The sequence below is a fragment of the Bos mutus genome, chromosome 8 (genome assembly GCF_027580195.1).
Source record: "Bos mutus isolate GX-2022 chromosome 8, NWIPB_WYAK_1.1, whole genome shotgun sequence".
Lineage (NCBI taxonomy): Eukaryota > Metazoa > Chordata > Mammalia > Artiodactyla > Bovidae > Bos > Bos mutus.
In genome coordinates, this window is record NC_091624.1 from 12,521,236 (window position 1) to 12,538,378 (window position 17,143).

Genomic DNA, 17,143 nt, shown 5'->3' on the forward strand with positions numbered 1-17,143 from the left:
TGGCTTGTGTCTTTATTATTGAGTTGTAAAAGTTCTTTATATACTCTGTATACAAGTCCTTTATCAGATATGTTTTGTAGCTATTTCTCTCATTTTTTGAGTTATTTTCAATTATAATTTAAAGAGATATAAGAAAACTGTCTTTTATATTTATCCATTTAATTACTAGTTTCGGTGTTCTCTATTTCTTTGTGAAAATTCATCTGTCCTTGTGATATAAGTTTCCTCTGTCTGATAGAATTTCTTTCTAACATTTCTTATAGTCCATGGTCTGCTTACCGTGAATCCTTTCATCTGTTTTGTTTTAAAATGTTTTTGCTTTATTCTCCTTTTTGAAAAACATTTTCCATGGACAGAGACTTTTATATTGATAGGGTTATTTTTTTCAGGACTTTAAAGATGTTGGCCACTGTCTTCTTGCTTGCCATATTTCTGATGAAAAATCTGCTGTCCTCCTTATCCTAATTCCTCTCTGTGCCACATGTCTTTTTTTATCTGGTGGCTTTAAAGATTTTCTTGTTATCATTATGTTTGATAAATTTGATTAAGTGTGCCTGTATGCGTTTTCTTTGTTTTTTATGTTCATAGTTTATTAAACTTGTTGAATATGTAAGTTTGTAGTTTTCATTCAAGTTTGGAACTTTTTGGCCTTTGTTTTTCAGATATCCTTCTCTTTCCTTTAAAAGTGTTAGTCACTCAGCCATGTTCCACTCTTTGTGACCCCGTGCACTGCAGCCCAGCAGGCTCCTCTATCCATGGGATTTCCCAGGCAAGAGTACTGGAGGGGATTGCCATTCGACCCAGGGATCGAACCCAGGTCTGCCTCATTGCAGGCAGACTCTATCATCTGAGCCACCAGGGAAGCCCTCTCTCCTTCCTTTGGGAGCTCCAGCTACATGTATAGTGGTCTGTTTGAAATTTTCCCACAACTCACTGATGTTCTTTTAATTTTTCTTACTCTCTTGTTTTTCTCTCAGTGTTTCATTTTGGATCGTGTCTATTTCTCTCACTTTGCTAATCCTTTCTTCTGCAATGCCAGATTTTTGTTAATCCCATCCAGTATATTTCTCATTTTATGCATTGTATTTTTCATCTCTAAAAATTTGATTTTGGTCTCTTTAATAATCCTTTATGTCTCTACTTTTTTTAATATTTGGAATATAGTTGTAATAACTGTTTTAATCTACTTATCTGTTAATTCTCACATCTATTTCCGTTTTGTTTCTGTTTCAGTTGTGAAACTATTTTCTCCTTGTGTTGTTCATATTTTCCTACTTCGCTGCATGACTAGTAATTACTGATTGGATGCCAGACTATGTGAATTTTACCTTGTTGGGTGCTAGATATTCTCAGGCTTTGTTCTGGGTCATAGTTAATTACTTGGAAAGAATTTGATCTTTTTAGGTCTTGCTTTTAAAATTTGTTAGGTGGGATCAACTCAGTGTTTAGTTCTAGGACTGATTATTCCTCATTACTGGGGCAAGATGTTTCTGAGTGCTCTAGCCAAGGTTCTGTGAATTATGAGGTTGTCCAGTCTTGCTAGTGGAAACAGAGACTGTTCTAATAGATATCACTCCAGTCTCTTCACAGATTCCTGTGTGCTTCTCTGATCTGTTCTCTGGTGAGTACTCAAGGCAGGGGATGGCAGGGCTGCAGATCTCTGGGGTTTTCTTTCTGGTTCTCTTCTCTATGGTATTCTGTTCTGGTAACTCTAGCTGCTTAGAGCTGCTTGTGTTCCCAGATATGCTTCTTTAACTCAGTAAGTTCTCTGGGTTCCACCTGGATTTCCCCTGTATGGTGGCTGGCCACTCTTGAGGCAGGAAGCCAGGTCAATCATGAAGTGAAAGTGAAAGTCGTGCAGTGTGTCAGACTCTTTGCGACCCCATGGACTACACAGTTCATGGAATTCTCCAGGCCATAATCCTGAAGTGGGTAGCCTTTACCTTTTCCAAGGGATCTTCCCAATCCAGGGATTGAACCCAGGCCTCCCACATTGCAGGCGGATTCTTTGCAGCTGAGCCATAAGGGAAGCCCAAGAATACTGGAGTGGGTCGCTTGTTGTTTCTCCAGCGGATTTTCCCCACCCAGGAATCGAACTGGGGTCTCCTGCATTGCAGGTGGATTCTTTACCAACTGAGCTATCAGGGAAGTCTGGGTCAATCATAGTGCTTACCTGTTCTTTTCCTACTTCTGATGTGTTCAGTATTTTGTATATTTTATTTTTTTTTTTTTTTTAAGACAGGCAGTCATCTGGTCTTAGCCCTGTATATTATTTTTCTGTAGAAAATTAAAGTATCCACAGTACCTCAGGATACATATATATATATATATATGTGTGTGTGTGTGTGTGTGTGTGTATATATATATATATATATAAAACCTTACTGTGTAGATATGTTTCCCAAATGGGATAAATATATAGATACCTAATTTAAATACAATTTAATTTTTATTGGGTATATAAATTGAATTGCATGGGAACATAATTTTAATAATTCAGTTGGCAAGCACTGTATTATTCATTGCTAAAGTTTTCTAGTCTTATATGCTATTGTATTAAGCCCTCTTGTAGTAAAATCTTCATCCTTCATGAACTCTTTCCACAGTATAAATTTATAGTTGTAGAGTTACATAGTCTCTGATCCAGTGTACGTTTTAGAATCTTGATGCAAGCCACACAAACACATGCGCTCATCCATATTGTATTCCAGAAAGATTGTATAGTTTGTCTACACCAGAAATAAATGTGTCTGTTTTCTTACACTGTGGGAAACACATCAGAAAACTATCTTCCAGGCATACCTTTTTTATGTTGAGGTGCAGTTGTAGTTTTAAAAATTTAAATTTATTTTATTGAAGTAGAGTTGATTTATAATGTTAGTTTCCACTATACAGCAAAGTGATTCAGATATATAGAGATAGGTGTTTTCTTTTTCATATTCTTTTCTATTATGGTTTGTTACAGGATAGTGAAAATAGTTCCCTGTGCTATACACTAGGATTGTGTTGTTTATCCATTCTATATATAATAGTTTGCATTTGCTAACCCCAACCTCGCAATCCATCTTTTCCCGCTGCCCCTGTTCCCCCCGAGCAACCACATATTTATGAGCATATTTATGAGCAACCATAAATATGAGGTACATAGAGTGAGTTTTAAATCACTCTTCAGGCACTCAGAATTTATTTTGACTTATTTTCTGAAAAGTATTTGAAGTTTAAGCTACTGGAAACCTTAAGTAATGGAAGATGCCTCTGTCCACAGAATCCTTTGCTGTTATTCTGGGCTGAATGCTTTTCTTATCACAGCTGCAGACTTCTATATTTTGGCCAGCTATTTTGACCGTATGCCTCCACCCCCATTTGCTTTCCCTTTTTCCTTCTTTCCCTTTCCCTCACACCCTTCTATTCTAAGTAATTTGGGAATTACTTCTGATTTTAGAAACATGCATTTGCTCTTAGAAGAAAATATCCCTCAAGCCTCCTCCATTGGCTCTGGTTGGAAGAATCTAGCTCATCCTGAGGGTTGATTATAAAGTTGTAATCTCTTTGTCCTGAAACCTGTGGACTGCAGACATTCCAACATAGCTCAGAGGCTCTCTCCATAAACATCCCTCGATAGAAATGTACCCAGCCTATCTGTGCTTCAGGATATTTACTTTCTTGGGTGGAACTCTTGATTGCCTAAAGTCTTTGCAGGCTCTGGGTCCCTATGCAAAAGGCTGGGTCAAGGCATGCAGATAACAAGGAGTTTGGGAGTTTGGACATTGTGGCCTTGGGTAATGGAAAGAAAAAGGGTGGTTGTAAGTCTGTTTCTTATTCAAATAGTAATTCTTTTCATTGTCCTTTCAAGAGGATTTTTTAGATCTTTTAGTTGACTTCTCTTCCTGTGCTCTCATCCCTTTCTTTTTGCTCTCTCCCTTTAGATTTAGCATGCTCATGAGTTTCTTTCTTTTTTCTTTTTTTTAACTTATAGGATACGTTTCTCTTGGCCAGTTTCTGACCCATTATTCCTAAACTTCAGGTCACCCCCGTTTTCTAAATAATATCGCACAAACTAGCTTGGCATGTAAACAGAGTTTGACTAATTCATCCTTGACCCTAGTAGTGAAGACCATTGTAAGACTTTTTTCAAAAATTGTGTTTTTACAGTTCCTGGTTATTTGGACAAGTTTCAGGATAGCATCTCTCCCCAGCAGGAGCACTTTCCAAAAGGGAAAACTATACACCTGTCAATACAGTCTTTGAAATCAGAACTGTGAGTTTATTTAAATACTTTCTGGCCAGTTCTTTAATCTGTAGAGTCTTGAGCTCTGTCAGAGTACACATATAACAGTGCGGTTGTGGTGCTTGGGTTTCTTTTGTGCGGGTTGCGTGAGCACGATGGGCTAGCTGTATTCCTGCGTTTGAACACATTAGCCAATTGCCATGTAGAAAGAATGGTAGACTTTTAGGCCAAATGTAAGTTTGATTGAAAAGCTGGAAAAGCAAATGGAAAAACTGATCCTATCAGTTTTGTGAAAAAGGAAAGATTTAAGAACATGAAATATATATGAAATATATTGTCTTCAGTGTGTAAACTGAGGGCTTCCCTGGTGGCTCAGTGGTAAAGAACCTGCGTGCAATGCAGGAGATGCAGGTTCGAGTCTTGGATCGGGAAAATCCCCTGGAGAAGGAAATGGCACCCCACTCCAGTATTCTCGCCTGGGAAATCCCATGGACGGGGAGCCTGGCAGTCCGTGGGGTCACAGAGAGAGTCAGACACGACTTAATGACCAAACAACACAGTGTAGTATTGTATGACTCTCAAAATGTGAAGAATGTTTTCCTTTTTCTTGTGATTTCCTGGAGTTTTTAATATTAGTTCATCACATTTATATGCATTTCAGTTGGACAGTTTCTTTTAATAGTTATAATAGCTACATTTTTTGGTCAGCATTATTATCACAGATATTCCTTGTTTACATGGAATATCTTACCATGTAATCTCATCAATATTCCATGATAAGAAGCTCATGCTGAAGCTCTCCTGAGCACATTATTTTGATTTATCACCTGTATTATGTCATCTGTGGAAATTTCAGGGTGTAATATATCCTAATTTCATTTAATACAAGTGCCTTGTGTTTGCTATTGCAGATAAATGATGCCATGGCTGAATGTATAGTTTGAGTCATTCTACATTTTTGACGAAATGAAATGTTGCTTCTTTGTCTTGTCAGCTGTTGTGGCCAAGTTGATGACTGTGTCCAGCCTAAGTTTTTCCCTTTGTGATTTTGATTTTCTCCCCATTTTGTTTTTTCATGGGAATTCTTTTAACTCTTGAAGTTTATTTATTTAAAAAACCTGCATTTCAGTTGTAGATCATGCACTTCATATTTTTCCTGAAATGAGCTCTTTCTTTTAATTGTTGTAACATATAAATGACATATAATTTACATTTTCAAGTTCAGTAGAGCTAAGTATATTTACATTGTTGTGGAACAGATCTTCAGAACTCTCTCTGCCTTACAAAACTGAAACTCTCTGCCAATTAAAAATCAACTCCTCATCCTCTCCCTCTCCAGCCCCTGGCAACCACCGTTCTACACACTGTCTCTATGAATTTGACTCCTCTAGGTACCTCATATAAGTGGAATCACAAAATATTTGTCTTTTTGTTACAAGCTTTTTTCACTTAGCATAATGTCCTCAGGGTTCACCCACGTTGTAATATATGCCAGAATTTCCTTCTTTAAGGCTGAATGATATTCCATTATATGCATTTAAAGTACTGCATTTTGTTTATCCATGTATTTGTCCATGGACACTTGAGTTGCTTTCATCTTTTTCTCTATTATTGTGAATAACACTGCCATGGACATGGGTGTTCTGATATCTCTTTGAGACCCTGCTTTCAATTATTTTGGGTGTATACACCCAGCAGTGTAATTGTGGGCTTAAAAAAATTCTACGTTTAATGTTTTAAGAAGCTGCCATTCTGATTTCTACAGCAGCTCAAGTATTTTGCATTCCCATGAGCAATACGTAAAGGTTCCAATTTCCCCACAGCCTTGCTTATTTTGTTAGCAACAATTCTAATTGATGTGAGGTGTTCTTATCGCATTGTGGTTTTGATTTGCATTTCCCTAACAATTAGTGCTGTTGACTATCTTGTCAGGTGTTTTTTTGACCATTTGAATGTCTCTGGAGAAATGTTTATTCAAGTCTTATTTTTTAGTTCAGTTGTTTGATTTTCTTCTTGTTGAGTTTCTTTATTCTGGATATCAATTCCTTTTTAGGTATATGATTTACAGATATTTTGTCCCGTTCCATGGATTATCTTTTCATTCTCAATTGTGTTTTTTTGCACAGGAGTTTTTAATTTTGATTTAGTGCATTTCATCTTTTTTTCTTTGTGTTCTTTAAGCTTAAGAACTTAACGTCTTTTAGGAAAAGCTTACTTTTCTTGTTAAATAACTTATGTTCTATTTGTTCTTTCTGGATGTATTAATTCTTATTCTATTGAATCTGTATTTTTTATGCTCCACAGCCATAATTTCCAATCATTCTAGTAACTATTATATTAAAGCATGTGTGATTTTTCTCAAACTTGTCTTCCATGGCATCAACTTGGTCTTCTATAGTGACACGTCTGCCTGTTGTAGTTTTAATACATTTTTAGTTTCAACAGTTTTATTTTCTTTTTCCTTTTTTGTTTTTATTTTTTTTTAATCAATGTTATAAAGAGTCAAATAGCTATATGAGGATTTCTAAGAAAAAGGAGTTCTTTTCTCCCTTCCTGCCTTGTCTCTTCCCCATAACTACCATTTTCAGTTGATTTAGTTGCTTCATTGGGTATTTGCATTATATCACTAAGATTTATCCTTGTACTATTGGGTATGTCAGTTTCAAGTATTGATAGACATTCCTGTGGAAGATGTGTTGCACGCATACTCCCCTCCCGAACCTCTCTATCCTGATACATTAGGTTGTAGATCATGTCAGTTTTCAGTGTTAATGTTATTATGACCTTGGTAATATCATTCACAGCTGAGCCATCTAGAACTCTGTGAATCCTTTTCTTCTTCCGTAAATTCTCTTTTAAATTTTCATTTTTCTTCTTATGTGTGCTTACTTTTCCGTGTGCTGGTTATTCTGTTCTATATGCTTAGGAGGCTTTGTGTTCTTTCAGTCCCAAGCTATCAGTTCTAGAAATCTGTCAACATACTCACAGACCGTCAGTCTGTCCAGTCAACTTTGTCATCTCGCAATGTCCTTTCACAAGCAGGCCAGGAATTCCCTTTAGTTTTCTCCTGAAGTGAACTTTTGTTCCTGTATCTCACGCCTTCATTTTGACTAGTTTCCTCCCTACTTTGCGAAGGACATCCTGCAATGAGACTGCAGATTGTAAATCACTTTCTTTATTGTCCATTGTCTTCCAGCTTCTAGGTTGCTATTGAGAAATGCAGACTTTTTGATTCCTAATCCTTTGTCCATGAGCTCCCCCTATCACTTTCTGATCAGTTACAAGAATTTTTAAAAAATCTTTTGTGTTAAAAAAAAAAAATCATGATGATGTGCTTAAAATGGGCATATTAAAATTGATAGAAGTGGGCATGTTGGTTATCAGTGGACCTTACAAGTCAACAAACTTAGGACTTGTCACTTTAGGAAATGTTTTGATTTTGTTACTTGATCTCCCCGACCCACCCTTACACCGCCCACTCCACTCCATTTTTTTTTTTTTTTTTTCTTTAATTCTGGAATTGCTTTTGTTTGGCTGTTAGATCTCCTGGACCAGTCCTCCAGCTTTCTCATTCTTAACTGTTCTGTTTTCCTTCAGTTTGTCTTTTGGCTCTGCATTTTGGGTAAGTTTCTTAACTTTATGTTCCAGTCCTTCTCCTGCCTTTCCAGTTACCCGTTTTTAAGTCTCCTGTTTTTGTTTGAATGGGCGCAGCATCTTCTTCCTGATGTTACTGTTGTTAAGATCTTTTCATCTACTCAGATTCCAGAGAAGACTCTTCCAGACTTAGCCTTTAGATATAAGGCTGGTTTCAGATGCTTAAGGTAAATAAATAGATAAATAGAAATAGATAAATACTGAGCAAGACAAGCTATAGCCCTGACCTTCCTCTTGTTCATCTTGCTCATCCAGGTTTGAGGTTAAGAGTTTCTTGTCTAGTTTCTGCTGGACTAGAGAGTATAGAGCTCTCTGAAGAAGGATACATGAAATCTGAAATATTTTCCTCCCTGATCTAACTGGCTCTATTTACGTGTAATTTGGAGGATAAATGTATCCATTCCTGGTTTCAGCATTGATGACTTCTTTCCTCTTTTGGTACTTTATGTTCATCTACTTATTTGGGGAATGGAAGCTTTGAAATCTTTAGTCATGTAAAGTGAAATTGAAGTTGCTTAGTCGTGTCTGACTCTTTGTGACCCCCATGGACTATAGCCTACCAGACTCCTCTGTCCATGGGATTTTCCAGGCAATAGTACTGGAGTGGATTGCCATTTCCTTCTCCAGGGGATCTTCCCGACCCAGGGATTGAACCCAGGTCTCCCTCATTGTAGACAGACGCTTTACCCTCTGAGCCACCAGGGAAGTCCTGTAGGCCCCACCCAAAGCTGTGGTTTATCTTCTTTCACTAATACCATTTTCTGCTTTTTTATTCTGTTTTCTACTTTATTGACTGCCTTCATTCAGGTCTGTAATTCATAATTTTTTGGTTAATGTTGACTCATGTCTGATCTCATATTTCCTAAAGTTACCTTTTATGTTGTATACCTATTTCTTAAGTAAATGTTTGCTCTGACTCTAGAGTCTTCCTTCTCTTGAGCTGAACAATATTTTTCATTTGCCTGGTGGATATGAATTTTTCTGTGTCTTATCCTTAGAGAGGGAAGTCTGTGTATATTCAGTATCAGGTATTGCCCTGTATTCTTTTAAGGGGCTGAGATGAGTCATTATTTGACTTAAGTCCAGATGAAGGAAAAAGGTTAGATTTATAATAGATAAATTTGCCAAGTTAGAAATTCATCTTCCTATGAGGCCTAGGAAAAGAGCCAGCATCAGCTCCAGAAGTAATCAAAGGAAACAGTTGCCTCAGAACCAGAGACTTTGTTTTAAGGTATTTGGTGTTGCACTCAGTAATTAGAAAGATCATTGTCACTTGGCATGGCTGCCCATATCAGAAGCCAGCTGGTAGTGCTTTTTTCCCACATATTTTCTGGGCCAGTCATTATGGCTACATGTAAATTAGAAGTAAATACAGCCAGAGATTACTTGCTCAGTCAGAGCCAGGAACCCCTTTTAAGGAGCTGAATGTATTTTAAATGTACTCCAATGCTCTATGGCTTAGTTCACTCTAGCCCTCATCCTTCTTAACAGGGAGCATCATTGTGAGTCTGTTGGGGTCTCATTTACTTATTTTCTGTCCATGTAATTATAGTTTCACATGAAAGCAATGTTGAGCTTTAAATGTTCTCCAACCTTCCATGTTGATTCTTGCCAGTATATTTTTCTGAAAGTTTGAGCAACAGGTAGGATCCATCTGTGGCTTCTAGGATTGAGTCAGGATATTTCCTTTTCTTATATTCAGTTGGTTATTTCCTGTTAATCTAGCACAGAACCATGAGCCTATGTGGCTTTCATACTTGTAGATTGTATTTTATTTAAACATTTTTTATAAAATATTTTTTTAATTGAAATATGGTTGATTTACAATGTTTCAGTTTCAGGTGTACAACAAAGTGATTCAGTTTGACATACATACATATCTATTTTTTTTTCAGATTCTTTTACCTTGTGAGGTATTACAAAACATTGAGTATAGTTCCCTGTGCCATATAGTAGGTCTTTGTTGACTATATAATGGGTGTGTGTCAATTTTGAGCTATGGGGAGGGATTTTGAGGTAATTCCTAGCCAGTGACTGTTAAATGAATGAATAGGCATGTCAATCGGTGACAAAGCTCGTGTTCTGCTAGTAGCGTTAGGTGTGGGTTTGTGGTTTTGAGAAGGATAATAGAGATTAGAAATCATGCCTAGAATAGAACATGGGGACAACTAGGGAGGAAGAGAAGGGAAAAGAGTGATGGCCAAGGGTACCTGGGGTTAATGGAGCCAACTCACACTGCTTTGTGGTTTCCTGTTATCAAGAGCCCAAAGGAAATAGAGAGTTAGGCTGGTTATAAGAACTTCAGGACAGATATCTAAATACTTGGAAGAGTTCAAAGAGGGTTGAGTTTTTTTTTTTTTTTTTTTTTAAATTCTGTGCAGCTCTGTAGTTGGCAGTCTGGGGCTCTGAGAAAGTAGGAGACGATATGTCAAAGTAATCTGGCTTACTTGGCCAGGGACTGAATGGCATCATTACTTAGGAGATTGTCTTTGGTGTCATCACATCTCTTCCCCCATGATTTGTACAGTTTTGTAATTAAGTTGAGCAGTACATAGGTTTCATGAATGTAATTTTAAGACTTTGCTTCCCAAGAGAGCTATTTTATACTCTTTGAGGTAGTATTGCTTAGCTCTTACATTTTCAGAGTTAAGTAACCATACCCCATGTTATAAAGGGCTTCTCATAGTGTAAGAACAGGTTCAACATACACTTTTATGAATCTTCTAGTGTTACACACTATTAGCCCAGAAACAAAAATCTCTTCGTCTGAAAAAAGGAAAGGTTCAAACACAAAAGCATCTAAACTCGATATGTCTTCGATGCTTTAGGGGAAGACAGTTAATGTTTTGTCTTGATCTTCTTCTTCAAAAAGGAAACTAACAATCTGTATTGTCTACTGTGTAGCTCAGGGATGCGTCACATAAATCAAAACTAGGGGTACATCATTAACATTTTATGTGGATGAGAGCAGGGTTTGGGGAAATAGGTACTCTGCAGGACATCTGACTTGCATCTTGCTTCCTTCAGAACTTTCTGGAATTTTTGGTTAGAAAATCTCCAAGCTTTTTCTCTTGGTTAACTGTTGTTCACTTGGAAGGTTCATCGGTGGACAGGCCCCGTGGGGGTCCCGGCTCACGTCTCAGCTCTGTTGTTTCCTGGCTCCTGCCTGGGGATGACACATAAACCCTTCAAAGCCTCAAGTTTCTTATCTGTGAAATGAGTTGACAGTATCTACCTCAAACTGTGCGTGAAATGACTGCACCCTTTCTCAGCATCTTGTTCACTGAATCCCAGTCTCCTACCCTTTCCCCTTTTGCTATCAGCAGTGATGCCATATGGCATTTGTTACACCCATGTCTTTATCCTTTTTCTGACCGTAGGCTGGGTACCCAGCATTCACATTTTAGGCAACTCTTTGTACTCTGAATATGGGGAATATTTTAAGGTCATATTGCTTAATGATGTAACTCAGCAGAAATGATATTGGACCCATATGAATATTTAAGAATAGAATCTCACTCGCCTTCCGTATTTCTTTTTGGTTATCATGCTGTTCATATATTCATAGAACAAGATGGTGTGAACTGTAAATATGCGAGAAGGAAAACAGGGGGAAAAAGTAGGGGTGGCACCAAATGATGCCAGGAATAAGTTCAGTACAAAACAGTGCACCGTGGGGCCCTATAACTTTCCTAGGGTAGGGTCGGCTTTCCGACAGCCCTCACAAAAGAGAGGCCCTCTGTGGATGCGTGCCTTCCTCCTGGGCTATTTATTTAACTTCACAGTGTGATGAACAGCAGGTCTTTCCTCCCTAAAACTGGGACTGAAGAGAACATCACTGTTGTCTCAGGGTAGCTATGGAATTTTGTGTGGATCATTAGACCAAAATGTCTTGGCAGCTTGACTTTGATTTGTTAATAAAAAATAGTCACTGACAGAATGTTAGAGGAGGAAAGTAGAAAGGTACCACACTTCTGAACAACGAAAACCTAAAGTGATGAAAACTATAGTATGAAGGATAATAGATAAAGACAGGATAAAAATCAGAATAGCAAGTTCAAAGAAGTTGCTGCCAAACCTAGATTGTTTCTTAGGAAACAGTTCTTCTGAGGTTATGTGACTTGCCCAGCATCATTCAGGTAATAGAGAAGAGTGCCAGAGGATTTGCAGAGACTTGGCTTAGATATCCAACTCCACCGTTACTAACTGCTCAAGATTACTGACTTGGATTTTGTGATCCTGGTTCATGACTTTTACTGTTATGAAAAGTATCATTTCCCAATAGTATGATAGTGTTCTGGTGTCATTTTGCATGCTGGGGAAACCAGAAAGTGTATTTACAGACAAATGCTGCCTTTTTGAGGCAAGATTCGGCTCAGTTTTATTCATTATGCCCTTAGTTCACTGTGGATGTTCCATAATTACGTTTTGAGTAAAAGAAAGGATATTGTTAGGTGGTATGAAAGCAACCTAAAAGTGAAAAATTGTCTTAAAATGAAAGTATTTTCTTAAAGTCTTTTGTTAATTAATTTTTTTAATTGAAGGGTAATTTACAGAATTTTGTTGTTTTCTGTCACACCTCAACATGAATCAGCCATAGGTACACATACATTCCCTCCCTTTGGAACCTCCCTCCCATCTTAAGGTCTTAAAATGAAAAATCATCCCCCTCTGTACTAGATTGAGATGTGGAAATAAGTCACATCCATCTAGCATCCTCTAAGAATGTTGAGAGGGATTGAGAAATGGACTCTTCCTCACACCTGTGGAAGTTTGATTTACAAAGCCCCCTCCCCCACTGCCCATCCAAGTACTTATTCTTGTGACCCACTCCTTTAACTTTGGGGTATCTTGCCTTTCTTTAATTCTGAAAATGGTAACAAGTTCCCTAAGGAAATGTAAACATGGAACGCATTCGCTTAAATCTCATCTGGGACTGGGACTTGGTGCTCTAGGACTGATTCTCTATGAACAAAAAGTACAATTCCACTCATCTCTCTTCATCAGCCCTCAGGTTTTCAGCTGCTAATGGGCAGGGTTGAACTGGGTGTGTCTCTAAGACGCTTGATGAAAGAAAGTGAAGTCACTCAGTTGTGTCCGACTCTTTGCGACCCCGTGGACTATAGCCCGTCCACCAGGCTCCTCCGTCCATGGGATTCTCCAGGCAAGAATACTGGAGTGGGTTGCCATTTCCTTCTCCAGGGGATCTTCCCGACCCAGGGATCGAACCAGGTCTCCTGCATTGCAGGCAGATGCTTTAACCTCTGAGCCACCAGGGAAGCCACTTGATACTTGATACTGTTATTCTATTTGCTCTTTGCCTATATAGTGAAGGCTCTTAATTGTGAGTTACTCAGTTTCTTATTTAAGGACAAGAGGGCCCTTCCCCCTTCCTACTCTCCCCCTCTTCACAACTTGAAATCACCTGCTGCAAACATCTGGCTCACATGCCAAGTTGGCTTTACGTTTATGAAAACGTATCATGGTAGAGAAATCCTGGCACTGAGATGTTAGCTGCTCTGTAAGATGCTCCTTCCTGAGTTCCTCTTTGCATTACGCTTGTGGTTGGCTTTTGAGATAGGGTTTTGTTTGTTTGTTTTCGTTGCCCATGGCCAAAGGTGCTTCACTCCCATGTGCTAGTCCTCTGAGGCTAAAGTGGGTTTTCCGATCCTTTTCCAGGTCCACAGTTGCTCCTAGCATGACCGCGATCTGATCAGCAGCCAGGAGAATCTGACTCCCTTGCTGTGGACCTCAGCGCTGGGGCCTGGTCACCGCCCACGACTCCGGAGCTGCCATGGCTGCTGCCTTTACATCCTCCCCTGTCATTTCACAGCCCCAGGTATGTGATTCAGACACACGTAGGTCTGGGCTAATCATCGCTTTGTTGAATGTTTCAATTGAGTTTCAGAACCTGTGTTTGACTCTGGAGATCACACGTGTCTCCTCTGAGTTCTCGTTTGGTGGGGATTTGGATGAGTGTTTTGTGAGGGAGGTGCTTGTTTTTGGCACCTAGGGTGGCTGGCTGCTACTGGAGGCGTCCAACTCCAAATCAAGAGAGTCAGTAGCAGATCCCCCTGTTGGCTTTTTTAGGGTTTATCTCAGAACTGATCTAATCTTATAACAAGTTTTCTGAATGTTGTCTTGGTGTCCTCCTCCTATAATGATGATTATTTTACCTTGACCTGTTCTAGTAACTTTGAGAAGGAAACGCAATTCCAGAAACTTCTGAACCACAGCAATGTGAGTTACTTTTACTGTCCAGAGAAGAACAGTCACACAGCAGGAACATTGTTTTCACTGTTTTACAATCTGATCTACTGAAATGCTAACTGAACCCTTTCAGTTTCAGGAGGCAGCATGGTACAGCGGGGAAACAGACTTTGGAGTCATTACACATGTGTTCACATCTCAATTATTGGGTAAAGGGCCTTAGTCATGCTGACGTCACTCAACTTCCATGTCTTCTCATGTAGTCATCCCTCACAGCACCGTTATAGGGATTCATGGAGAGGATCTATGCAAAGCACAAATCAGCAAGTGTGATTTCCCAAATGCTCTTCTTTCACTGTCTTCTCCTTTTATTTTTTGGCTGCACTGCGCACATGTGGGATCTTAGTTCCCTGACCAAGGATTGAATCTGTTTCCCCTGCATTAGAAGCATGAAATTTTAATCACCAGACCACCGGGGAAGTCTCTTCTCTTCCTTTTAGACTGTGACCTCCGATCACATTCATGAGAATCACTTTTAGGGCCAAGGTGGAAGAAAAAAGCATGATTTTGAGAAAAAGTCATATTGATTGAAATTTGAATGTTTATGATACAAAATACTTTTCTACACCTTTTTTTCTTTGAATCATTTTGCAGGCTACTAAATTTTGTATATATTTCTTTATTTCATTGAATATAAATTTTATATGCTATGGGAGCCTTCATAAGAAAATGAAGATCTGAAAAAAGAAAACTACATATTTTTATACTGGGGTTTTTTTTTTTTTTTGGTCTGATTTCTAAAAAGTTTTTTTTTAATTGAAATATAGTAGATTTACATTTTGTATTAGTTTCAATTGTACAGCCAAATGATTCAGAGATATATATATATATAATCCTTTTTCATATTCCTTTCCCTTATGTGTTATTACAAAATATTGAGTGTAGTTCCTTGTGCTATAGAGTAGGCCCCTGTTGCATATATTTTAGGTCAGGGTGTGTGTGTCTGTGTGTGTGCAAAGAAAGGGAGGGAGGGAGAAAGAAGAAAAAGGAGCTTTTCTACTGTATTTACTGTAAATGTTTTTCTTCTTCTCTAAAAGACTTGGGATTTTATCACATGGGAGTAGTCATTGCTGTTCCTGAGCGTTATAAAGTTTGTAGTGTCATTTTCCAGAATGCTTAGTGTTATCACCATCATGTGTATTTCTCTTGCTGGTAAACGGATCATTGCCTTTTCAACACTTCATTTACTTTGGGTGTTTGATTTCCATTCCCCTCAGTAGTGTTCTTGGTACCCGAGAGATGTGGTAAATGGGTGAACAGATTTAGTGCCTGTTACCTAAGGTCACCATTTCAAAGTCCACTGGAGTTGTTCCCTTGCAATGACTGTTCTTAGCCTTTTGTGAATAAGTTAGGCCCTGATCCAGGTTTCCTGGACAGGACATTTCAGCACCCTGGCCTTGCTGCTCTCGTTTGTCAGCATTTCCAACAGCATCATCTTATCGACACATCTTTGCTCTTACACAAGCTACTATCAGCCGGTGAGTGATATAAATATTTTTAAATGATTCATTTAATGAAAATGTTTAGCACCACCCTATGTAGAAAGAGGTCATATTTAACATAAACACTTGAGGAAATGTGTATTCTTGTAAAGTCTCTGTGGGGAAGTAAATTGGTCCAGTCACTCTGGAAGGTAATTTGACAGTATCTGTTAAAATTATAGACCTTCACACATCCCCTGTTCCCATCTAGATACTTATGTTAGAAAAACATGATTCCAAGGATATGTGCAGGGAGATATTCCCTGAAACATTAGTTGAAGACCAAGCAGTAGAAAACTTTCTAATAATCAATAGTAGAAGGACTTAATAAAGTCAGTCATGTTGATATGATTTAAATACAGCAGTTAAATGAGGATATCTGTATATCTCAACACAACTCTGTCTCCTCAAGATATCTAATGGAGGGAAAAGAAAGCAAGATGCAGAATAATACTTATAGGAAAATATAATTAAAACTGTAAAACAAGACCATATGTTCTTAGGGATAAACATATGGTACATTAATATAAATGCATATAGTGAAAACTCTGTAATACACATTGTCCACAGGAACGAAATTGCCCCCAAGAGGGCAAAAAATGGACCTTGGGAGATGAAAAATCCCTGCAGAGCTTAACCCTGCCTGATGAAAACCTATTCCTAAGTACTTAGTTTCTCCTTAGGGAGAACTTGAATTTAATTAAAATTTCTTCCTTGAGAGTCACCAATAGAAAAAAAAGGAAACACTGGTCTAGAAGGATGCACAAGACTCTGCAGTCACACTGCCTCAATTCCAACCCTGGTTCCAGCATTTCCTAACTGAGCCCATGGTGGGAGGGGAGAAAAAAATATTCACTCTGTCAGTGCCTCCATTTTGTCGTCTGGAAAACGAGCATCATCATGAAAAAGCCAAATCCGTAGGGTGGTTTTAAGGTGGAAATGAGATCATGTGTATAAAATTTATAAGAGTATTTAATATATTTCTCAGTACATCTCAGTATTGTTCAGCAAGCACTATGGCAGGCCTGGGGATGCAAGATAAAGACAGCCTTTGCCCTTTCAGAGTTTAGAAATGTAAGGGGAAATACCCAGTTAAGGAAACAAAAAATTAGAGTGCTGTGTCACAAATGCTGTCATGTGGGAAGTATGGGTGCTCTTTGGGGTAAAGTGGAATGATGTGTAGGATTAGGGAAGATGTCTCAAAGGAAGACTAGCAGGCTAGGAGCTTATTCATGAGTATAAGTTATTCTGGTAAGGGAGAGGATACAGCCCGTGTGAATATAAGTGTCCCAGGGTGGGAGAACTCACAGCTTTCGGTCATAGTAAAGTGGGTGTGAGGGTGTGAGCAGTGATGTCTGGAGCCAGCTGTACCAGCTCACAAGGTCTGACGTTTCAGCTTTCAAAGGAATTTCGTGAGCTGGCTGACTTCATGTTTGTGGCTTGAAATCAGCCAGGGTGGAGTATTTACACCATGGAAGTTGGCAAGCACAGGCCCTGGTACCTAACAGCC

The 17,143-nt window shown here is 38.6% G+C and overlaps 1 protein-coding gene across 5 annotated transcripts in view; it reads left to right on the plus strand.

The window, feature by feature from the left end:
- The window catches only part of LPAR1 (lysophosphatidic acid receptor 1), a 168,653-nt gene that overhangs the window by 57,985 nt on the left and 93,525 nt on the right, over positions 1-17,143 (plus strand). For 4 of the 5 annotated variants that reach the window (XM_005910518.3, XM_070375120.1, XM_070375123.1 and 1 more), the window contains exon 2: positions 13,562-13,721. In XM_005910518.3, the coding sequence (XP_005910580.1) occupies positions 13,677-13,721 (45 nt within the window). In that variant the 5' untranslated portion in view covers positions 13,562-13,676. Of the gene's footprint in view, positions 1-4,152; positions 4,259-13,561; positions 13,722-17,143 lie in introns of all 5 variants that reach the window. The other variant, XM_070375122.1, reaches the window with a different exon arrangement.